The sequence below is a fragment of the Pan paniscus genome, chromosome 1 (genome assembly GCF_029289425.2).
Source record: "Pan paniscus chromosome 1, NHGRI_mPanPan1-v2.0_pri, whole genome shotgun sequence".
Classification (NCBI taxonomy): Eukaryota; Metazoa; Chordata; class Mammalia; order Primates; family Hominidae; genus Pan; species Pan paniscus.
Window position 1 is genome coordinate 47,731,678 of NC_073249.2, and position 22,171 is coordinate 47,753,848.

Genomic DNA, 22,171 nt, shown 5'->3' on the forward strand with positions numbered 1-22,171 from the left:
TCCCTCGGCGCCGGAGGACCCACAACCCAGCCACCGCAACAAGTCCGCGCAGCCAAAGCAGCTCGCCTGGGCACCAGGCCCCACCGTCCTTGTTCCGTGGCCCCAACAGGGCCCGTGCCAGTTCCCTAGGCATGGCCGCCTGGCGTCCGGCACATCCCAGATCTATTCCTCTCTGAGGGCAGGGGCTCTCCGGGGAGAGAAAGAGCAGTTCCGGGGCCCGCTTCGGGTTTTTTTGCATAGACTCTTCAGGCACGGAGAACAATGGAACAGCTCTGCGCGCTTCCTCCACTCGAGCAAGCTTTGTTCCTCCCTTCCCGCCTGCTCGGCTTCCATTAGCCACAGGGCAAAGGCTTCCCGGTCAAACAGGAGTCTCGGCGCTAACGCCCAGAGCTTTCGACACACCCTAAAAGACCTGCGGGTGTAGGGGTTGGGGCCAGAGCCGGGGCTGAGGTATAGGACATGCGCCCAGATGCGCGCAGCTGGCAGCCCGCCCGCCCCCGGCCCTAGACGCTTCTCTTAGCCAGAATCCTCACACCGCGGGGAAATCCGACTTGCGCTCCCACTCGGGATCCACAGAGGAAGTGGAGCCTCAGCTGTGTTCCGGGGCTAATCAGCCCTCACATCTGCTCTCCCACATCTGTCCTCTAGATCCGGGCTCTCGCTGGACGCTCCCCTTGCAATGCGGGATGCTCCTGTCAAGCGCAGGCCACACCACAACGGAGGTTTCCACCAGTCCCAGGTTTTGCCATATTGGGATTCTGGCTCTATTTCTGAGAGCCTGTAACCCCCTCACCCCCCATCCCATTGTCCAGCCTCACCTCGGGCAGGCCAGAGTCGAACCCGGGTTCCCGCCTGTAATGTCTTTAAGAAGGTACACTTGAGCCATGCGCATCTGGAGGTGGGCCAGCTCAGCACATCTGGGCGCAATGCCCATCACAGCCTGATCGTGAACAGGAGGGCCCTCCGGGAAGGCGCAAGGGGAGGGGGCTTCGCTTTCCCCACACCTTCCCCAGCAGCTGGTTAGGAGAAAGCCAGGGGCGGGGCGGGGCGGGGCGGCAGGACTTACCCAGCATCTGGCTGAAGAGCAGCTGCTCCAGGTCTCCCAGCACGGTCACCACCAGCTCGGGGTCCACCTTGAGGAAGGCGCGTTCCTCCTGGCCCTTGGCGGAGGGGACGGGCCCAGAGCTCTTTTGCGCCTTGGCCTTGCTGGAGAGCAGCTCGTCGTCCGATTTGCCATCTTCGCTCACGGCCGCTTCAGGCGCCTTGCTGAGCGGCTTGACCTCCGCATAGGGTCCTCGAGGGATCCGGCTCGGCTTTCCCAGGTTGGGCGCGAGCGGAGCCAGGGGGGTCTTGGCGCCGCCCGCCGGGCTGCCCTTTGCCTGGAAGAGCGAGTGCTCCGACTTGGACAGCGTCTTGGACATCAGCGGAGCTTCACGGCCCTTGGACCCCACCTTGCCTAAGCCTTTGGGCGCCTTGGCCATATCGTCGCTCCATTCGGGCTCATAAAGCTGCAGCTTTTTCTCGGAGTCCGTGAGAAAAGAGAGGTTGGTGAGTGACTTCTGCTTGCGCAGGTTGGAGGCGGGCGGCCCGCCGGGGACACGGCTGTCCACGCTGCCGGACTTGAAGACCTTCAGCTCAGCCGCGCTGGCCTTGGCCATGCCGCCGCCGCCGCCGGGAGCCTTGGCGCGCTTGGGCAGCATGCCTCTGCCGTCCGCCGCTGCCGCCTTCCTGCCGGCGCCCCGGGGTTCGTCCGCGCCCTCGTCGCCGCCGCCGCTGCTCAGCTCCACCTCCGGCTGCACGCTCTTGACGCTGCTGCCCAGCATTCTGCCCGCGAGGAGCGCATGGACGATCCGCGCGTCTGCAGGCACGGGGGGAGGGGGCAGGGGGCGGGAGCGCAGGAGGAGGAGGCGGGGGAGGAGGAGGGGGAGAGATAGGACGGAAGAAACCGAGGAAGAAGGGGAGAGAAGGGGGAGGGAGCGAGGGAGGAGGGAGAGAGGCAAGCCGAGGGCGCAGGGGAAAGAAACGCGAGGAAGGAAGCCGGGAAAAAGGAAAGAGCAGGGAAGCCGGGGAGCGATAGGGCGGGGTCGGAGGAAAAGGGGCGGGGCGGCGGGGAAAATACAAATTAAAATTTAAAAATCAGTCAAAGGAAGGATGGAAGCCCCGCGGCTCCTCCGGCGCCCAGCGGTGCTTTTGCTTTGGTGTCCGGATCCCAGCCCGCGGCCTGCCTGCCTGCCTGTCAGTCCCGTGGACACCGCACTGCCGGGCAGCGCCCCGGCCGCAGTCAGCCAGCCAGCCAGCCCGAGTCGAGGCTGCAGGCTGCAGCTCCGAGCAGAGGAAGGAGGGAAGGGGAAGGCGGGGAGCAAATAGGAGGAGGGGAGCGAGTGTGCGCACGGGGAGGGAGGTGGGGGAGAGATAGTGTGTCTATTTCTGGCTCGGGAGGGGGAGGTATCTGCGAGCGGAGCTCCAGGGGCGGATGAGTGGGGGGTAGGGGGGAAATAAAGGAAAAGCAGTTTTTCTCCCAGCTTTCCGCGTAGAAGCGGGGCGGGTTCTTGGATTCTCGGAGGGCACGGGGACCCCCTGCCGTGTCCAGGATAAAGATCTGTTGAGGAGGTGTAGAGGTGCAGGTAAAAGAGACGGAGGGAGGGCGGCTCAGAATGCGGGAGGGAAAGTGGGCCCGTGGGCCTGAGAGAGATGTCGGGAGAGGGGTGGAGGAATGGTATCCAGCGTGCTCATTCCCCTCCCCCAACCCCAAACCGTCTTTGGTTTTCCCCCAGGAAACTCCCAGTCCCACCCTACTTCAGTCTCTGAGGCTCAAGGTTGCCCTCCTGAGCCCAGGAGGTAGGGGATGGGGGTAGGACACGGGTGGCTTGGAGAGAAGGGGCCTAGGGTTGACTGGGGAGGGGGCTGGGGGCTTTGTAGGGGAAGGAGTAACTCTTGAGATCAGGAAACTGGGTTTCTATTCCAATTAGCAATGTGACCTTGTCAAAGTCATTGAACCCCTCTGGTTCTGTTTTCTTTTATAGTGGTTATAATACCAGCTTCACAGGTAGAAGGGCTTTGGAACCGTAAAGGCCTGTGTCAAACCTAGGGAATCAAGAGGAGGCTTTGCACTGGGTCCCTTGCCTGCCAGAGTTAAGCAGAGCAGCAGAGTGCTTTTAAAAGATGTTTCCCAAGCCCTTCTTCCTTTCCTCCTAACTGGACCCAGGGGACAGGGATGAGGTGGAGGGGGAACAAGAGCCAGATGGAGTAGTCTGCAGTTTGCCTAGGACTGTACCTCAGTAGAGGGGACACTGCCCATCCTCAAATGGCCTCCCAAGTCACGGCCAGGTTGCCTGAGCAAAAGGCTCTCAGGAGAAAGTGGAGGGGAATTCTCTGAAAGCAAAGCTTGCTCCAGGAGGGGTAGGCCCAGGTGGAGCCACACTCTAGGGATTATAAAGCCCTAAGAACTTTTTGCCAGAATGTCTAACCATCAGATTATCTCCCCACCCCAAACCCAACCTCCATCTCTCTAGCTCCTTTCCTCCCTTTCTCCTAGAATCTGAAGAACGCTGTGTGTGAGTCTCATGGTTCACACACTCTCCTAACACTAATCATCACCTGCTGCCTGGTGTGAAATGTATTTGTGTCTCTATCTGTCTCCCCCGCCAGCACAGGATCTCTCCGGGTGTAGAACTGTGTCACTCAGCACCTTGCATGGAGCAGGTGTTGCAACTCTGTTGGTTAAATGGATTTGGAGGCCTGAGCACTGTACGCTGGGTTTGTACCCTGCATGACTCTTGGGTTCTGGTGTTATCTCAGGACCCTCTGCCTTCCAGATTGAGATGCCATAAAATCTGCCGTGACAGGGATCATAGCAGAAAGGATAAGTGACACGAGAATATAGAGTTCTCAAGCAGAGAAGTGTTTGGTAAGAAGCATGGACTCTTGGCTGTCTTGGAGACATAGAAAAAAGGTGGCGATTCTGTCCTTGAGGAACTCTGGACTCTTGTATTTCCTGTCTGGCAGGGAATACAAGGTAGACAATACAAGACTTGGGAAAATAATAATCCTGTCCCTGTGAAAAAAGCAACGTCACACACATCAACACATTCATCTCAGGTAGACAGACATGGGTGTATATATTCCAATTATAAGAATAACAAGAGGAGTGGAGGACAGGTTTACAAGAGGATTCTGTACCATCTGCAATGCACAATGCAGATTGGCTTCAGAGGCTTATGTCTAGCATTAGGAAACTCAGGGGTGGAACTAGGGTTCGTGGTTCCAGATAGGAAATGACAAGCAGTGAAGAACTGGTTAAAGGAATGTGAGTGGTATCATGCCAGAACTTGGCCAAGGCACAGAGAGTGCCCAAAGGATGAGGCCAATCATGGGACTTTCTTTTCTGGGCACACATGAAGTACCCATGCTTATGTCCAAACATGAGGTCCCAGCTCAAGCAAGGGATCAAGCCCCATCTTTGGTGCCAAATCTTTGAGTAAGCATGACCATGCTCTTCCTACCCCATCCTTCAGGGTACTTGTAATGAAGTCACAAGCCATCACTTCTACAGTCCTCATCCTTACTCATTGGTCATTCTCTAATTTATACAAGATGCCCCTAATTCAATCACATGAGAACCACACCTTTCCTAAAAATAGCAATTTGAGAATCCGACAACACCTATTCTCTGACTTACCAGGTTACAGTTGTTCTTACTTGCTGTCTCTATATCCTCTTTCTGCATGTAAATTCATCTTCTCCTTAGCAGACAAAGGGAAATTCACTGGCTACCATCCTGGCTGAGAAAGCTTATTTTCACTGTGTATATTTTCACTGTGACACATTCCACCCAGTGTATTCTGCTGTGAGCAAAACCTGGTGCCCTCTCCCGTGGTTTAATTTGGTCCCTCATCTCTGACACCCATGTCTGTAGGTTAGTCCCTCTCAAATTATTTTATTTTATTATTATTATACTTTAAGTTTTAGGGTACATGTGCACAACGTGCAGGTTTGTTACATACGTATACATGTGCCATGTTGGTGTGCTGCACCCATTAACTGGTTATTTAGCATTAGGTATATCTCCTAATGCTATCCCTCCCCCCTCCCCCCACCCCACAACAGTCCCCAGTGTGTGATGTTCCCCTTCCTGTGTCCATGTGTTCTCATTGTTCAATTCCCACCTGTGAGTGAGAACATGCGGTGTTTGGTTTTTTGTCCTTGCGATAGTTTGCTGAGAATGATGGTTTCCAGTTTCATCCATGTCCCTACAAAGGACATGAACTCATCATTTTTTATGGCTGCATAGTATTCCATGGTGTATATGTGCCACATCTTCTTAATCCAGTCTATCGTTGTTGGACATTTAGGTTGGTTCCAAGTCTTTGCTATTGTGAATAGTGCCGCTATAAACATACGTGTGCATGTGTCTTTATAGCAGCATGATTTATAATCCTTTGGGTATATACCCAGTAATGGGCTCTCAAATTCTTTAGAACTGCTGCTAAACATGATTCCATTTGTTGCTCTGTCCACTTGCATTTGCTTGTCACCTTATGCCCCCTCCCCAGGGCCAGATCTTCCTTCCTGGTTATCTTGCTGTCTCATTTGATCTGGTGTTTTGGCCTGGTCCCTTCCCCTGTCTTTATTCCTCTTTGTTCCTCTGTACCTTGTCTCATGCTCTCATGGGATATCCTATTCCCCAAATCCCAAGTCCTTTCCCTTCCTTCAATAAATGGCTCCTGAAATTCTGCTTCTTTTGAGAAGAGAAAAAAGTGTTGTCAATAAGAGAAGCCTCCTCCCTACCACCTAAACCTAGTGCTCCACACTCTGTCCTGCATGAAATGTCACCTGTCAGTTTATGAAATGGAAGACACCTTCTATGCACATCTCATGGGTTAATTCAGTGCCAATCCCCTTGAGTGCCAGTCTCTGTGCACTGTCATTCTTTAAAGGGTCTTGCTATGGCCAGATGGTGGTCCCTTTAAATAGCCATCTTGGCATCCAGGAAGTTTCTGACACTCCCTAATGTGACCTCTCCCTCTATCTGGCTCTTTTTTGATTCTTTTCACATCCCATGAGTTTCCCACTATCCTCTACTGCAGTGGGAGCACTCTGCTGCCGTGGCAACAGCCATTCCAGCATCAGTCGATAAAACCAGTATGTGCAGAATGGTTCCTCGAGTGATTCCTAAAAAGAGAAGGACCTGCCCTGTCACATTATTTCCAAACCCAGCCCTGAGCCCCTCCCACTCGGCCATTTACCCCTTCTCTAGAATGACAGGCTTCAAATTGTCCTCTGAAGAGAGATTCTACCATCAATGATCAATGAAGAGGTTATGTGATGAGGGAGAGGCCTGGCTGGGCAGGCAGTGGGTGCTGGTGAAGTCAGTAACCAAGTTTCTAAAGGGGATGTGCAGAAAGAGGCTGGTTTGGAACATGAAAGCCCCCAATCCTCAGCGCCCCAAAGACCAGCTCATCATCCCACTCCTCTCTTTCCAAAGTCATTGGTAGTTTCTGGAATGGTGATAGGATGAGTGATTTGACCACATCTGTTGACAGATAAAGCAATTTGAGGAATGAAGATGTAGGCATACAGCCAAGGAGACGCATGCTGTGTGATTTCACATTCTCACACCCCTGTGATTAGAAAAGGATGTAACCCAGGTGTCTGTGGGGGGTCTGGGGAATCTGTCAGTTGGGACTGTGTTAGGAGAACTGGGGGTCAGGGAGAGCCAAAGAGAGGAGAGGGTGGGAAGGCTGTCCCAAGCTCATTGACCTTGAAAGGTGACCTTGGGGCCTGGCTTGGTGGCTCATGCCTGTAATCCCAGCACTTTGGGAGGCTGAGGCAGGTGGATCATTTGAGGTCAGGAGTTCGAGACTAGCCTGGCCAACATGGTGGAACCCTGTCTCTATTAAAAATACAAAAATTAGCTGGGCGATAGTGGCACATGCCTGTAATTCCAGCTACTTGGGAGAAGAATCACTTAAGCCTGGGAGGCGGAGGTTGCGGTGAGCTGAGATTGCACTACTGTGCCACAGAGTGTGACCCTGTCTCAAAAAAAAAAAGGAAAAAAAGAGAAAGAAGGAAGGAGGGAAGGGAAGGGAAGGGAGAGGAGAAAGAAAGAAAGAAAGAAAGAAAGAAAGAAAGAAAGAAAGAAAGAAAGAAAGAAAAGAGAGAAGGAAGGGAAGAAAGAAAGAAAGAAAAAGAAAGAGAAGGAAGGGAAGAAAGAGAGGGAGGGAAGGAAGGAGGGAGGAAGGAAGGAAAGAAAGAAAGGGAAGGGAAGGAAGAGAAGGAAGGGAGGGAAGGAGGAAGGAAGGAAGAAAGAAAGAAGGAAGGGAAGAAAGAGAGAGGAAGGAAGGGAAGAAAGGAAGGAAGAAAGAAAGAAAGAAAGAAAAGAAAGAAAGAAAGAGAGAAAGGGGCCGGGCGCGGTGGCTCACACCTGTAATCCCAGCACTTTGGGAGGCCGAGGCGGGCGGATCACGAGGTCAGGAGATTGAGACCATCCTGGCTAACACGGTGAAACCCCTTCTCTACTAAAACAAACAAACAAACAAACAAACAAACAAAAAATTAGCCGGGCGTGGTGGCGGGCGCCTGTAGTACCAGCTACTTGGGAGGCTGAGGCAGGAGAATGGCGTGAATCCAGGAGGTGGAGCCTGCAGTGAGCCGAGATGGCGCCACTGCACTCCAGCCTGGGCGACAGACCAAGACTCCGAGAAAGAAAAGAGAAGAGAAGAGAAGAGAAAAGAAAAGAAGGAGGGAGGGAAGAAAGGAAGGAAGGGAAGAAAGAAAGAGAGAGAAGAAAGGGAAGAAAGAGAGGGAAGGAAGGAAGGGAAGGAAGGAGCGAGGGAGGAAGGAAGGAAGGAAAAGGGAAGGGAAGGAAGGTGGAAGGAAGGGAAGAAGGAAGAAAGAAAGAGAAGGAAGGGAAGAAAGAGAGGAAGGAAGGAAGAAAGAAAGAAAGAGAGAGAGAGAGAGGCCGGGCGCGGTGGCTCACACCTGTAATCCCAGCACTTTGGGAGGCTGAGGTGGGTGAATCACGAGGTCAGGAGATTGAGACCATTCTGGCTAACATGGTGAAACCCCGTCTCTACTAAAACAAACAAACAAACAAACAAACAAAAAATTAGCTGGGTGTGGTGGCGGGCGCCTGTAGTCCCAGCTACTTGGGAGGCTGAGGCAGGAGAATGGCGTGAACCCGGGAGGCGGAGCCTGCAGTGAGCCGAGATCGCACCACTGCACTCCAGCCTGGGCGACAGACCAAGACTCCGAGAAAGAAAGGAAGAAAGGAAGAAAGGAAGGAAGGAAGGAAGGGGAGAGAGAAAGAAAGGAAAGAAAGAAAGAGAGAAGAAAGGGAAAGAAAGAGAGGAAGGGAAGGAAGGAGGGAGGAAGGGAAGGAAGAGAAGGAAGGGAAGGAAGGAGGAAGGAAGGAAGAGAAAGAGAGAGAGAAGGAAGGGAATAAAGGGAAGAAAGAGAAAAAGAGAAAGGAAGGAAGGGAAGAAAAAGAGAGAAAGAAAGAAAGGAGGGAGGGAAGAAAGGAAGGAAGGAAGGTGACCTTGGGAGAAGGGGAGATTTGCGGGAGGGAGAAGGGGGCACATGAGCCCATACTTGGCTTCCTCCAGGGTTAAGGGCAGAGCAGGGGAAGTTTTTCTTGATTTCTGGGACCATAGTCAGGATCTGGAGAGCAAGGGCTGGGAACCCAGCCACATGGCTCTTCAAGCCTAGCCCACTCACTCTGGACCAGCATGGAGTTGTCACTGCCCAACTCAGTGACAAGCATTTTCTATACGTTTTCTCTGCTTAGATGCCTACCATGAGGTCTCCTCATCACCTGCCTAGCAGATGCCAACACCCCTGCCTTTGTGGAAAGCCCTCTAGCCATTGTTCCCCACGTCTTTTTGTCCTTTTCTCCGCCATGTCATTCCCTCATGTCATTCCAGCTATCAGCAGGGACTTTTTGAGCACCCAAAACATGGGACTTCTTAAGCAACCCAAAGCTTTGCTTCCAGTGAGATGGCAGCCTTGGTAGGCTGGGAGCAGAGAGTGACATGACCTGGCTTCCCTCTTGAAAAGGCCACTTTGGCTGCTATTTGGGGAGCAAATTGCTGGGCTCAAGGGCAGAAGCAGTTGCAGTCACCCAAGTGAGAGATGATGGTGGCTTGGAACTGGGCGGTGACTGTGGTGGTAGTGAGAAGTGGTCAGGCTCTGCATATATTTTGAAGCTGTTAGTATTTGCTATTGGCCAAATGTGGGTGTGTGGGAAAGAGAGGAACCAAGAATGTCCCCCAAGGATTTGGGCCTGGACAGCTCTAAGATTGGAGTTGCCATCAAGCAAAATGGGAAGGCTTCAGGAGGAGCTGGTTTTGGAGGTAGAATTAGAGTCCTCTCTTCTCCCCGGCCCCGCTTGAGGCCAAATCCGCCTCCTCTAGGCCGCCTTCCCTGACTCTCCCCACGCAGTTCACTGCAGCCACTTTAATCATTTCCTAATGTTCAGGGCTGTCATTCGTCATTCACCCATTGGTGTTTCCCAAGGATTCATCTTCAGTTGAACTTTTTCTCAAAACCCATCCCAGCTCTGTGCACACAGTGGGCTCTCAAAAATATTTGGTGAATGACGATTGATTAAATGAATGAATGCGTGACTCGGAACAGATGTGTAGGGAATTGTAAACAGCAGTGACCTCTTAATACCCCGTGGCAAGACACAGTGCAGCTGGTGTGTGGAATGGAAGCCAAGCTTCTGGGATGGTGGCCCAGCGGCATCTTTTCTCCCTTCCCTGAAGCCCTGGGCCAGAGTGAGGCCAGTAGACCCTTGCCTTGCTCCTTTGAAGGAAGCTCCAGTTCTTCAGAGGAATGACCTTGGGGCATTCAGGGCTGAGACCCTCTTCTGCCCCTAAATCTCTGCTCTGTCCAGAGGCATGGGGATAGTTTCACCACACTTCTGGGAGACAGGGGGAAAAGTGGGCAAGGTATCCTCACAGCCCAGGCAGTAATCCCAGCTGGGACTTCAGCCCCATCCCCCACTCCCACTTGCTGAAAAAAAAGGAGACACTAGACACAGTGGTCCAATATGGATGCTCTGAGTGGCTCACACCTCCAGGACCTCATCCAGGAAGACTTCCTAGATTGGTCCATTAGCCCAGCCACTGCCTTTGCTTCTCCAGGGCATTGGTAGTTGAGATATTTCTGTGGACACTGCAGGTCCCCGGCTCACCCTCTCTGGCCCCAGAAGACTCCCTGAGTTCAGTGGTTGGGGATTTTTCCTCTGGGCTACAGATCAGGTGTGTGGGCTCCAGAGAGAGATTTATTGTCTTCCTGTCTATTGGGGAAAATGAGGCAGAGAAAACTAGAGGCTGGGAGTGGAGCCAGAGGTCATGGGCCTCGGTCTGCCCTCTAGCTCAACCGTCTCGGGGGAGCTTCCAGAAGGGTGGGAATGCCGAGAAATTCTAAGCTACAACTCACATTCCTTGGAGCTCACAGCTGCCTGGACACAAATTTCTACACCAACAGGGCAAGGATAGAGCAGGGATGAGCCTGCCCACCGTGTGAAAGGACAGGGTCGGAAATGAGGTCCCTTAGAAGGAAAACAAGTCACCTCTAGTCACACAAGTAAACAAGACCAGAGCCTGAAGCCCATGTCCCCAGCTGGAGGCCGGGGCCCCCCAAGCTGGGATGGGGACGGGGCACAGGCTCTCCCTTCAGAGGCAGGGTTCTCGGGGCTGTATAGTCCTGGAGGGAGTGGAAACTGGTTGAAGGCTCTTGGGAGGGCCTGTTCCAGACGTGGGAGGGGAGGATAGGGGCTGGAATCCAAAAAACTGGCCCCTCCTTCAGCCAAGGGTTTCTCAGCTAGAAGGTCAGGGGGCTAGGGAGGTCTGACTCAGGGCTGGTCTTCTTCTTCTCAGGGCTGGACACTTGCTTCTCCCAAGTGTCCCGGCCCCCAGGCTAGAACACAGGACTTCTATTTCTCGTGACTGGTTTCTCAGCAGAGGAGCCCTGGCAGTGCACAACAAGGCACGGGGTTTCTCCTTCCCCTCCTTGGGGAGTGGGGTCCAGATCTCCAAGCATTGAGACCTTCCTCCTTTTAAAGCCAGAACTCCATGATGTCCTGCAGAGAAGCATATCTCTGACCTGATGACCTCGCTGGCTTCCCAGGAAAGGACAGTCCCCTGGCCTCTGCTATCTGGCTGCCTTAGAGGCCAGTGCTGGCCAACACGCAGTACTCAAGCCCTTCCCCACTCTGGCTTCGCCTGCTGACAACTTTGACCTCTAATGCTTTCCTCTAAATGCCCCTGCTCCAGGCCTGACCCCACCCCTGCACCTTTGCTTTGCTCTGCCCTTTTCCTGAATGCCTTCTGTTATATGAATTCAAATCCAATTCTCCCCTCAAGGCCCAGCTTCAGAGCCACCTCCTCCAGGAGGCCTTCTGACTACCCCATCACACACCGCTCTGCCTTTCCTACCCACTGATTAAAGTCAGGGGCTGGGTACTCACATTCTGCCTACTTATATCCCAGGGAGATATCCTCTCCTGCCAGCTGAATTGTTAAGTGCCCTACATAGGTTAGTTAGTAAGGGCTCACTGATCCTTGCTGAACTGAAAGACAGGGGATCTTACAGTTACTAAGCACCTCCTATTGCCAGGGACCCTCTTAGACATGTAATGTTCATCATTTCATAAAAGCCTTTGAAGCAGGGGCTATCATTATCTTCATTTTACAGAGACATACACTTGCCCAAGACCACACAGCAGGCTGCTGGTGGAATCAGAATTTGAATATAGGTCTGTGTGTGTTCCACATCTTCCCATAACTTCATGCTATTACCATGCAGCTATTTCTAGAGACTTGCTTAATATAATAACTGCATGTGATTCCAAGACATATAGAACCCCACAGCAGGAAAGTCTGGGATCCTGGCAGAGAAATGGGGACTGGGTATTAGAAGGGTGAGTGAAGAATGGGAAGGAGGGCCCTGACTCTCCTGCCTGTCCTGCTGAGGAGCTCCTGTAACCCAGACATCTGCTGCACCTGAAGTCTGCATGATCTAGGACTGCAGTCACATTAAGACTGCCCCACAGAATCCTGGGAGTGAGAATGTGGCAGAGGAGAATCCTTCAGACAGAGCTGGTGGTCTGTAGCAACACCAGTCGCTTCATAGCTCAGCCCCATGACCTATGTCCTGGGGTCTTGGTCCACTTTTAGTGGACCTGACAGTCCCAACAAGTCAGGATCTTCTGAGGACTTCCCTAATGTCAAGGCTTGGGGGTTCTGGGTTGTCTTCTTGATTTGCTATGTGGCCTTAAGAGAATATATACAGCTGGTCATCTAAGAAATTGGGTGGGGGGAGGAGCTAGAGAATCTCTGCTCCCTCTGCTCAGGGGCTTCTAGTAGGGAAAGGCAGAAGAACACCTAATCTAGGGTACTCTGTCTGAAACTGTACTCATTTAAAATCAGATCCCTGTGCTCCTCAGGCTAATAAAGAGCCCAGGATAAGAAGTCCAGATGTTTCCCACATGTGCTTTTCCTGTATGTTGCCATGGCAACTGTCCCATACACACCACCGGGGTGGATATTGCACACTGGGCCTCAGCAGAGCTCTGCACCACCCAGGTACATCGCCCTTAGACCATGACCCACCCAGATCAGTTGTCATGGCAACTGCAGGCCGGTGAGGGAAAACTCCAGGCAGGCAAAGGAAGGAGAGGGTAGGGTGTGTGCCTGTGGCTGTGCCCATGTGTTGGATGGGGACAAGCAAACTCCTTGTGTGAGCATGTGTCCTTCGGGATGGGCAAATCTAGAGTTTAATTTGACCTGTCCATGAAGAATTGGTTGTTTTAAGGTCATTAAATCACAACACTAAGAGGGACCTTGGAGATAATCTTACTCTGTAATAAATCCTCTTAATTCACTATGGGCCACACAAACCCAAAAACCTGATGAGGAAAAGCACAAGGCCCAAACCTGTGGTGACCTTGTCAACACAGTGATGACATCACTACCCTAGAACAGAACTTCTTAATCTATGTTCACAGACTGGATTCTGGGGGTCCACAGTACCAGCCATCAAACAGAAGCCAAATACTGTGAATATGTCCATTTATCTGGGGGGATATATTGTAATAGCAGTCAAATTCTTAAAGAGATTCCTGACTCTAAAAAAGTAAAGACAACTGCGAAAGTAATGAGAAGCTTTTACCCATCTTAGTCTGAACCAGCTGGGACAGATGGTTTAAAGAAACCTGGCCTTTTTACTACCCTAGAGAGAAAGATATTCCCATTTTGTGGCTGCACTCATTTTCTCAGTTGGCACTTCTGTGCTTTATTAGAGTTTTGTTAGGTTTTTGAATGAGGTATTAAACCTAACAGAGGAATGCCATGGACTCATATTTCAATGAATTTTAATAGAATAATCACTGGCAATTACTTGGCATATAAAAATTGCTCTGCAAATGTTAAGAGTATTCATTGGTGTGATAGGTGGGAGTTCCAATGCCATGATGAGAACGTTGCCTTTCACAGGGCCTGATGTCATCACAAGGGGCTTGCCACCTCTGTGCTCCCTCCTGCCTGCATGCAACCTCAGATTCTTCAGCAGGAAGGATGCTGTGAGCTCATGAGGTCAGCTTTTGCCCCTGGACTGTGCCAGTGTTTATATGAACCTCAGGCTGTTCTTCCACTTCCACTGGGGCTGAGCTTTCCTCCTGCCAGGAAGTTCTCTTATTTATCTGACCTCAGTCATTCATACCGCAGGACACTCTCATTTCCTTCTCCTGGAAGGATTTTCTTGAGAGAAGGGACAACTGAGCATTTCTCCGCTCTCCCCTCCTCCCTGGGCTCATCTGGTCTCACGTGGATGACTCCACACTTGCTGAACCTTCCTATGTCCTGACCTTTAATTATCTTCAGCTCCCTCTGAAGCCTGGGACTCCCACCACCCAGGAAGGCAAGTTTTTTTATTCCTTCCGCCCTTTTAAAGGATGAATATTGTGGCTGGGGTAATTCTCAGCACTTAATCTCTCTGGCTATTGTGTCTGTGTCACCTCACTCTCTTCAACTGCCTCTCTCCAGAGCTCCTTCTGTGTAAGCCTGCCCGCAGCCTTATAGTGGGGAGGGAAGTCTCTCACCAGGGGACCCTAATCCTCTTACAAAGGGGTTTGGGGGGGCTTGGGATGGTGTGTTCCAGTTTCTGCCCATTCAGTGGTGCTGGAGGGAGACTTCAGCCTTGGCCAAGACTGGTGTGGAGCCAGCACTTCTTGAAATAAAGCCCCCTCTGCAGGCTCTCTGTCTGCCCTGGGCCTTCCCAGGGAGACCATAGTTCAGAGTTACAAGGAGGGCTGGCCAATCTTTGCCCAGGCATGGGGCAAAGATCTGAGGGGCCAGATCTTCAGAGCTGCACTGGAGGTGAGGCTTACCTGGACTGGCCAGAGAAGTAGGGAGCAGCAGTGGTGGAAGTTTAGCAAATAGTTCCGCCTCCCACAGCTGAAACTTGTAACTGCTCCACAGCTCCCTGGATAACAACCTCTAAAGCTGTATGGAGCAGTCTGAGCTGGAGAGATTCCTGTCAACCAGGCCACCTCTCCTTCAGTGTCCTTTTTCCCAGAACCTTTCCATGGCTCATAGACACATGGAGAACTAAACAAGGGGTTGGGATTTTCTAGGAGGAGCTGAAGCAGATCGCTGCAGGTTGGAGAATGGAGTCTCTAAAAATCTGCTAAGAGGCTGCCAAGTCCAGGACAGGTAGGTATTGGGTATAGGGGGTAATTCTCTAGGAAAACTACAGGGGAAAGTTTATCACCTTCCTCATCTATTCAAGCACTCAGGGCGAAGGGGGGTGGCCCACAGACTGCTGTTGCTTATAGTCCCAGGAATGTCATGAGGCCAAAGCTCTGCTCCTGCTCCTTAGGGCGGGAGACATATTCCAGAGCTGGGGCTTCTCCAGGGCCACCATGTAGATCACGTACAGCTGCACAGGTTGTACACTGCACAGCTCTAGGCTACATCATAAAGGGCCCACAAGTGCAGAAGTCTTTGCCTATTTTGTCCACAAATGTATTCCAAGCTTCTAGAATAACACCTGGAACACAGTAAGTGCTTTATAAAAAATTGGCAAATGGGTCGGGTGCAATGGCTCACGCCTGTAATCCTGGCACTTTGGGAGGCTGAGGCGGGCAGATCGCGAGGTCAGGAGATTGAGACCATCCTGGCTAACACAGTGAAACCCCGTCTCTACTAAAAATACAAAAAAAAAAAAAATAGCCAGGTGTGGTGGTGGACGTCTGTAGTCCCAGCTACTTGGGAGGGTTAGGTAGGAGAATGGCATCAACCCAGGAGGCGGAGCTTGCAGTGAGCTGAGATCGTGCCACTGCACTCCAGCCTGGGTGACAGAGCGAGACTCTGTCTCAAAAAAACAAAAAACAAAACAAAACAAAACAAAAATTGTCGAATGGATATGAATTTCCTCTGGAGTTGGGCAATGCAGAGGTCCTGGTTTTCTTGGTGCAGCAAGAAACAGGGAAGCTGGGTCTTGCCAAGATTTCTTGATTTCTGGGACCACAATCAGGATCTGGAGAGCAAGGGATTTGTACTATATGTGGAGCACTCATAGTTGCAAAAACCACGTAGAATCACTCACACACCTTTTAGAGTGGGAGGGCCTGAGTCCAAGGTAGCCACGGGGAAAAGAGGCTCCAAGCTGACCAGCTTCTGCTATTCTTGCCACTCCACTGAAATGGCTAACACTGGGTCAAATCCACTGCCTTGAGATAAATCCCCTTCCCAGCCAAATATTGTCTTGAAAAGTCAATCTCCTCCCTCCCCCTGTACTCCTCTAAAGAAATAGCATCCAGACTCCTACAGTTTCTATTTCAAACCCCTCCAGCAGGTACCTCGGATGACCTTACTTATCTGGCCTCTTCCTTCATAGCCCCTCCCAGAGCCAGGCTGGTGATCCCACTGCCTCTCCTGGCCTCCCTGGGAGAACTCCCAGACTTGAGTCATCTTCCCCTCCAGTGAGGTCATAGAACGTATGGTTAAGAGCATGACCTCTGAAGACCAGCTGCATGGGTTCAAATCCTGGCTAGACCACCTTGGGCAAGCCACTTAACCTGTCTATCCCAGTTTCCTCATCTGCAAAGTGGGTGTGATAATAACATCACTTGCCTCAATAACAAATAACACCAAACACGTATTGAGCAGTTCTTATGTATCAGCCATTCTTCTAAGCGCTTTACCAATATCCATGCATTTAATTCTCACAAAACCCTATGAGGAAAGCACTGTTATCATCCCTGGTTACAACCAAGGACACAGGGGCACAGAGAGACTAAATAAGTTCCCCAAGGCTGCATAGCTAGCAAGTGAGGAAGCTGTGATGCAAGGCAAGTAGGGAGTTAGATTCCAAACCTCATGCAGTTGTTAGAAGGATTAAAGGTGCTTATAACAATGCCTGGTTCACAGTAAGCCACGGTAAGTGTCGGCTGCTGCTACAAGTGCTATTATGACCTCCCGTCCCAGTTCCTGGAAGCCTACCAGGTCCTAGATTGCTGCTTTGTTTATCCAACAGAGTCTCCAGAGACCCTCGCACTCCCAAGCCACCTCTGCCCCACAACAGCACCAACCTGCTCAACCTCTGAGAACACGGCTAATATCATCTGCCCCTGAACTTTTTCTACTTTCTAGTCAATTGTCTGCATGTCTTCTCTCCACAGATGACTGGGACATAAGGCTCATCTTGGCCTGGAGGTCCCCAGAGGGCAAAGAACACAGCAGTGTGAACTCAGCATGAAATGACATAGGTTTGGAGTGACAGGGATGCCAGTGGCATCCTGGGACCTGCTCAGATTGAGGGAGATGTGAGCAGGGACTGTGACTCACTGATCCCATTTCCTTCCTCATTGCTTGGCAGAGGCTAAGGGAGACTGAGTTGAGCTTGGACAGTGTGCGACTGAGTGAGTACTGGCGGCAGTTGGGAAGGCAGGGAGTAAGAGAAGAGTGTGGCCTTTTGACAAGCCTGGGATGGAATCCTGGCACAGCCTCCTAGCTGGATGTCCTCAGACAGGTTTATATAACCCTTCTGAGCCTGAGTTTCCTATCCATAACACAGAGTAATAATAACACCTTCAAAGGATTGTATAAGGTATTCATGAAGGACTTTATGTAAAGCACTTGGCACTATGCCCTGCACATAGTAGGGTATTCAATAAGTGATAGTCATTATTACCATTTAGTTCTTTTTAGTGTTTAAGGAGTCAGAAAGCAGTGGTCCTGGTTTAGTTCACCTGCTAACTTCCTATGCAGTCCTGAGCAAGTCACTTCTCTTCTCTGAGTCTCATCTCTCCCTCATTGAAAAGGAGGCCAAATTTGGGAGATCTATAAAGTTTGTTAGAGCTTTGACTTCCTATGTTCTTTGATGCAAGTCATTTGTAGTCCAGGAATACTTGGATTTGGTTTGAAACCCCCAGAACAAACTCCTCTCCCAGAGAGTAGTTACCATTCCTTGCTCCTGCCCCAGGCACACTAGCTTTGCAAGTTCTCTTAGAATGAAGACTCTATTCCTGCTCTATTTCAAATCCATAAGGCAGGAAAAACTTCACTGTGGCTTAAAGATGGAGCCAGCTCAACAAGGGAGAAGAAAGAGGAAGAAAAGCAAAACAGCCCTAGTATGAGGCCAAACTCCACACTGCCCCACCCATTCTCTCTATATATCAACCCTCGTGTGAGAAGGAGGCAGGGAGGAGGCTCTGGCTTTTTCCTGATGACACGTGCTATGATGAGAAAAAGATCCCTTCATTGTGGGTCCACTTAGTGCTCATTCAAACATGCCACAAAGTGGAAGTCATTAAAGAATCTGCATAAGCCTTGGGGCAACCTTTCCCAGTCCTCCTGCACACAGCCTCACACATGTGGGCACGCGGTAACGTCAGCCTTGGCTTCTCTTGGCTGTCAAAATTAAGATCTGATGGTGGTCTATACACTACCCAGTGCTGACTGCGACCAAAGGGAGAGTGAGCAGATGGGACCAGCGCTGGGCTGTCACCAACAGAATCAGATGGGCCAGGGAGGGTCAGGGCACATGTACAAACATCAGTGGGCTGGGCATTTCCACACTTGCCCCAGGGCAGAGGCAGAATGAGCAGCTGCTGGTGGATGGCCTTCAGGATATATGAAGAACATCCCCAGTGCCCCAGGTTGGAGGCAGGTCATCATGGGAAATTCTCCTCCTGCTATATAAATACTAGAAAGCCTTGTTTGGACTCTATGCCCAGAGTCCAGGCAGATTAAGAAAGTGGCACAAGGCTGAGAAAGCTCTTTGGCCTTCTCCTGCTCCCCTCAAAGACTCTGCACTTACCCCCCAAACCCATTCAGTGAGCTTGGAGGACAGAGAGAAGCACATTGGGAAAGGAGCAGAGAAAGACTGGTTGGTCTTTCTCAGCTGGTAGAGAAGAAACAGGCTGATAGAGGACAAATTTTAGAGCTCTACAACCACTTACATTGGATTCCTTACTCATTCATTCAAATCATACCTTCACCAAACCCTGACCACCAGGCACTGTGCTAGGTGATGGGGGGCAAGATGAGTTCATGGTCGGGAAGGGAAGATACATGAGCTTCAAAAAAAGCCCCCAAACCCCCAGCCATCTACAAATTGATATGGAAATAACATGATCAATAACTGTGAAATAACTATGCTGGATTCTGTGAATTATATAAATATTTGATGGAGTACTCTCCAAAGCACCCAATTCTCCTTCTATAAATGGGATAATAAGCTCAGTGCCCTCCTCATGCCATGGGGCCTAGCGAGGGAGGCAGGACTGACTGGCTGCCTTGTCAACCCCTATAGGGGCAGGTCACTGGGCACAGCTTCTGGGATCCCAACAAATTCTCTAGATAAGTCTCACCAGAGTGAATCCCTGGGCTGTGAACGTCTTGAAGGCAGGTCAAAGTCTTATTTGTCTTTTACCCCAGTGTCAAGCACAGTGTTCAGCACAAGGCAAACACTCACTGATGGTTTGTAGATTGAATGAAAGAATACATGAATGAATGAGTCATGTCATGCCCCAAGTGACTTTGGGAGTGAGAGGGCAAGGCATAAAATGAACTCCTTCAGTTGCCTCCTCTCTTCCTCTCTTCTCTGTTTTCTTCAAGCTCAGAAGAGCGCAGGCTCTTCCACAAGGCAGGCAAATCCGAAATCTCTCTCCCCATCCAACCCATCAAAGAGCTCGGCGTATCCTCGGCAGAGATGGGTCACCATGACAACTAGCTAGCACCAGAGCAGAGGCAGTGCAGTGAACCCTGCTCCTCTTCCCTAGGAGCCTTGGAGAAAGCCAGTGTTTCTCACTTTTCTGGTAAAACCCTCCTCCAAAGGTTCCCCGGCACTCTGTCCCCCGAGAGGTACCCAACCGTGATCTAGCAGACAGTTTCACATCTAACCAGTGAGGGTGGTCTTCCAGCTGACAAGCCTGGGGGATTCCTAATGCTAGTCTGCAACAGACGTTAAAAGTAAAAGACCTCTCATCAACTCATCGGATAATAATCGTGAACGAGCGCTGGGTTAGGTGCATGGAGATCATTAGGCTCTAACAATGTGGCATCCACATGAGGAAGCCATTACACTAACAAAACTGCAAATGTAAAAATAGAGCTCCACATAGTTTCCTGGTTACCACATTCTAATTCTGATGGCTTTTCGGTGCCAGAGAAATTTGGTTTCCTTTTGTCCCCTGCCATGCCCTGGTTCTCTTGCATGTATACTTATTGTGGAAGGAGATGGCTTGCTTTGCAAATGTTGAGTCCTTAACCCATAACCCTCCTCCACAAGGCTTGTCATGGAAGAATGAGTGTTGCTGCTCTGTTTTTAGGGTTGCAGTGGCTCCAAGATCACTGCTATAGACCAGGCCTAGAAAGGGCTCAAAAGGTCCCAGCTCCCAGGCCAAGAAGGGATATCTGGCCACCTGCCCAGCAGGGCACAGAGAAGACAGAAGCAGTATACCATCCTGTCCAGTGATCTCAGGGTCAGGCTGTGTTCTAAGCCCCAACTTGGCCCGCTGGAGCAGGGCACCAAGACAAAGCTGGGAGACAAACCCTCTGGACAATCTCAGGTTTGTGAAAAGGAAATTTATTACTTTGTTGAGGCAAGTTTTTCTTTGTCTGGGAAAGTAAAGGATTGACCTGGTTCCCTGCAGTGTGCAGCCTCATGTACCCCTGGTGTGAATCATAGCCATCCTCTAGATACTTTTTTAACGTTGTAGGAAAATCAGCACACGTCCGTAAGTGCTACTGAGTTTTGAATCTGACCCACTTAGGGTCTGACCTATGGTACCCAAGACACTCACTCATCCATGCATCATTCATTTATTCAGAGACACTGAGCACCTGAAGATGCACCTGAGACTGTCAGTGTCTCTGCCCTTATGGAATATTGCTGTATTTGAAATTTAGGGATCTTCCTGGTGAATCTCACATGCCTGAGCCTCAGGTGATATCTCATGACTACAGGATGACACAGGGAAGGGGACATGTGTGGGAGTGGCCTGTTAAAAGTGGTCCTGGAAGGGGAAGTGTTGTCACGCAGCAAGCCAGATGGCTCTGGCCTGCCTCCCTAATTCCAGCACCTTCATTTTTCAACCTGGGCACCACTCAGAACCTGGCTCTCACTCCCAGCTTGTTACCTTTGTGTCGTGACTTCTCACATGACACACACATGCAGTAACTTCCATAGCCTGGGCATCCCCTGGCCACTTCCCTATGCTGCCCCTAAAGGGCTCCTGGGTTTGATGGACCAACCCAGGGTTGAGTCAAGCATGATGAAAACTCAAAGTGCAATTTACAGGTTGATGTCTCCTTGTCAAGAGATGGACCCATCCAGCCTAGGTCACTTCTTCCATCTAGGCAGCTCTAGCACAGTGGCCTCCTGACCCTAGGAGGAAGTCTCCCCCAGATCACTTACCCATGCAGGAGAAGCTCTCCTCAGTCTCATGGAGGGGCTCAGCATAGCCATCAAGGGGCCAGCTGCCCTGGGAGAGGGGGCCAGGTTTCTGGTCAGTTTGCAACCTGTGGGACCAAGAAAGGGTAGTCACTCATGGTAGAGATGTCCTGGTCTCTAAGCCCCTCCATGGGGCTAAGAAAACCCTCTTAGAACTTGGTTCTTCTTCTCTGATAGTGCCCCGCACCACTCAGGGCCAGCCCCTCCCTGATGGGTATGTGCATATGCCTGCCCTCCAGCAGGCAGCAGACCTTCCATGCAAAGCTGCGCCAGGCAGGGAGCCCCAGAGGATACTGGGATGCCCGATGCTTGTCACCCCTTGACATTCTACAATCTACCCATTTCCCAGGAACGTTATCACTTATAGGGCAGAGGGATACCCTAGCAACTCCAGGCCTTGGGTCCTTTGTCTTGCCAGGATCCTTGCCCTCAGGATGAGCATGTATGTACAGCCATGTACATATAAACTGGGAAGAGCTCCCTCTGAAGCTGAAGTCACTGATTCCTGGTAGTTCAGGGGGCACACAGGCTTTGGGCTTGCTCGTAGTCCAGGCAGCTGGTAGGTCAGGATAGAAGGAGGAGTAGGCTCAGCTGCAATCACAGTGACTCCCAGGAGGACAGGTCTCTTGCTGGGCCCGTTGTGGTAGCAGGAAGGAAGGGTGAGGTCTCTGGGCACCAGCTCCCAAGTGCACACAGACCTCTGAGCACAACCTCAACCGTACAGTTGCTCCCAGGAACAAAGGCTGTGGGAGCTTTCATTATAGGCAATTACCCTAGGCTCTGGGAGCTGGCCTGCCCACCCATCCGCCCGCTGTCTCCAGCTAAATGGAGACTTTGGCAGCTTGGCAGGAGGGGGAGGGGAGGGCTGTGCAGGCAGGAGGGGAAATTGAAGGGCTGGGCCATGGAACCCTGAGAGTCTCCAGTGCCACTGAGATTTGTCTTTCTCTCTCTCCAGTTTTCACTTTTTTCAATGCCTAGATGGCAGGGATTCTGGGCTCAATTTTGCCATTAACTCACTGTATAACCTGGAGTAGATCTCTTCCCCTCTCTGGGTCCGGCTTCCATCATGGGGTGAGAAGATGCCCCCCAAGGCTGGGATCTGTTTTACAGTCTAGGGTTGTGAGGTGTTTGCTGCTTGTGCTCAGCTTTTTCTAAGCTATTTAGGCAGTGCTGAGCTCTTTTGTATCTCAGGCCCCTCGGGTGAATG

At 51.2% G+C, this 22,171-nt stretch overlaps 1 protein-coding gene across 9 annotated transcripts in view; it reads right to left on the reverse strand.

Moving 5' to 3' along the window:
* Positions 1-22,171, reverse strand: part of NAV1 (neuron navigator 1) — a 287,649-nt gene that overhangs the window by 176,012 nt on the left and 89,466 nt on the right. For 6 of the 9 annotated variants that reach the window (XM_055109792.2, XM_055109787.2, XM_055109785.2 and 3 more), the window contains 2 exons: positions 20,929-21,032; positions 1,067-1,858 (listed from right to left, as the gene is read on the reverse strand). In XM_055109792.2, coding sequence (XP_054965767.1) covers positions 1,067-1,858; positions 20,929-21,032 — 896 coding nt within the window. Of the gene's footprint in view, positions 1-1,066; positions 2,352-20,928; positions 21,033-22,171 lie in introns of those variants that run through there. The other 3 variants (XM_055109794.2, XM_063602017.1, XM_063602060.1) reach the window with 2 other exon arrangements.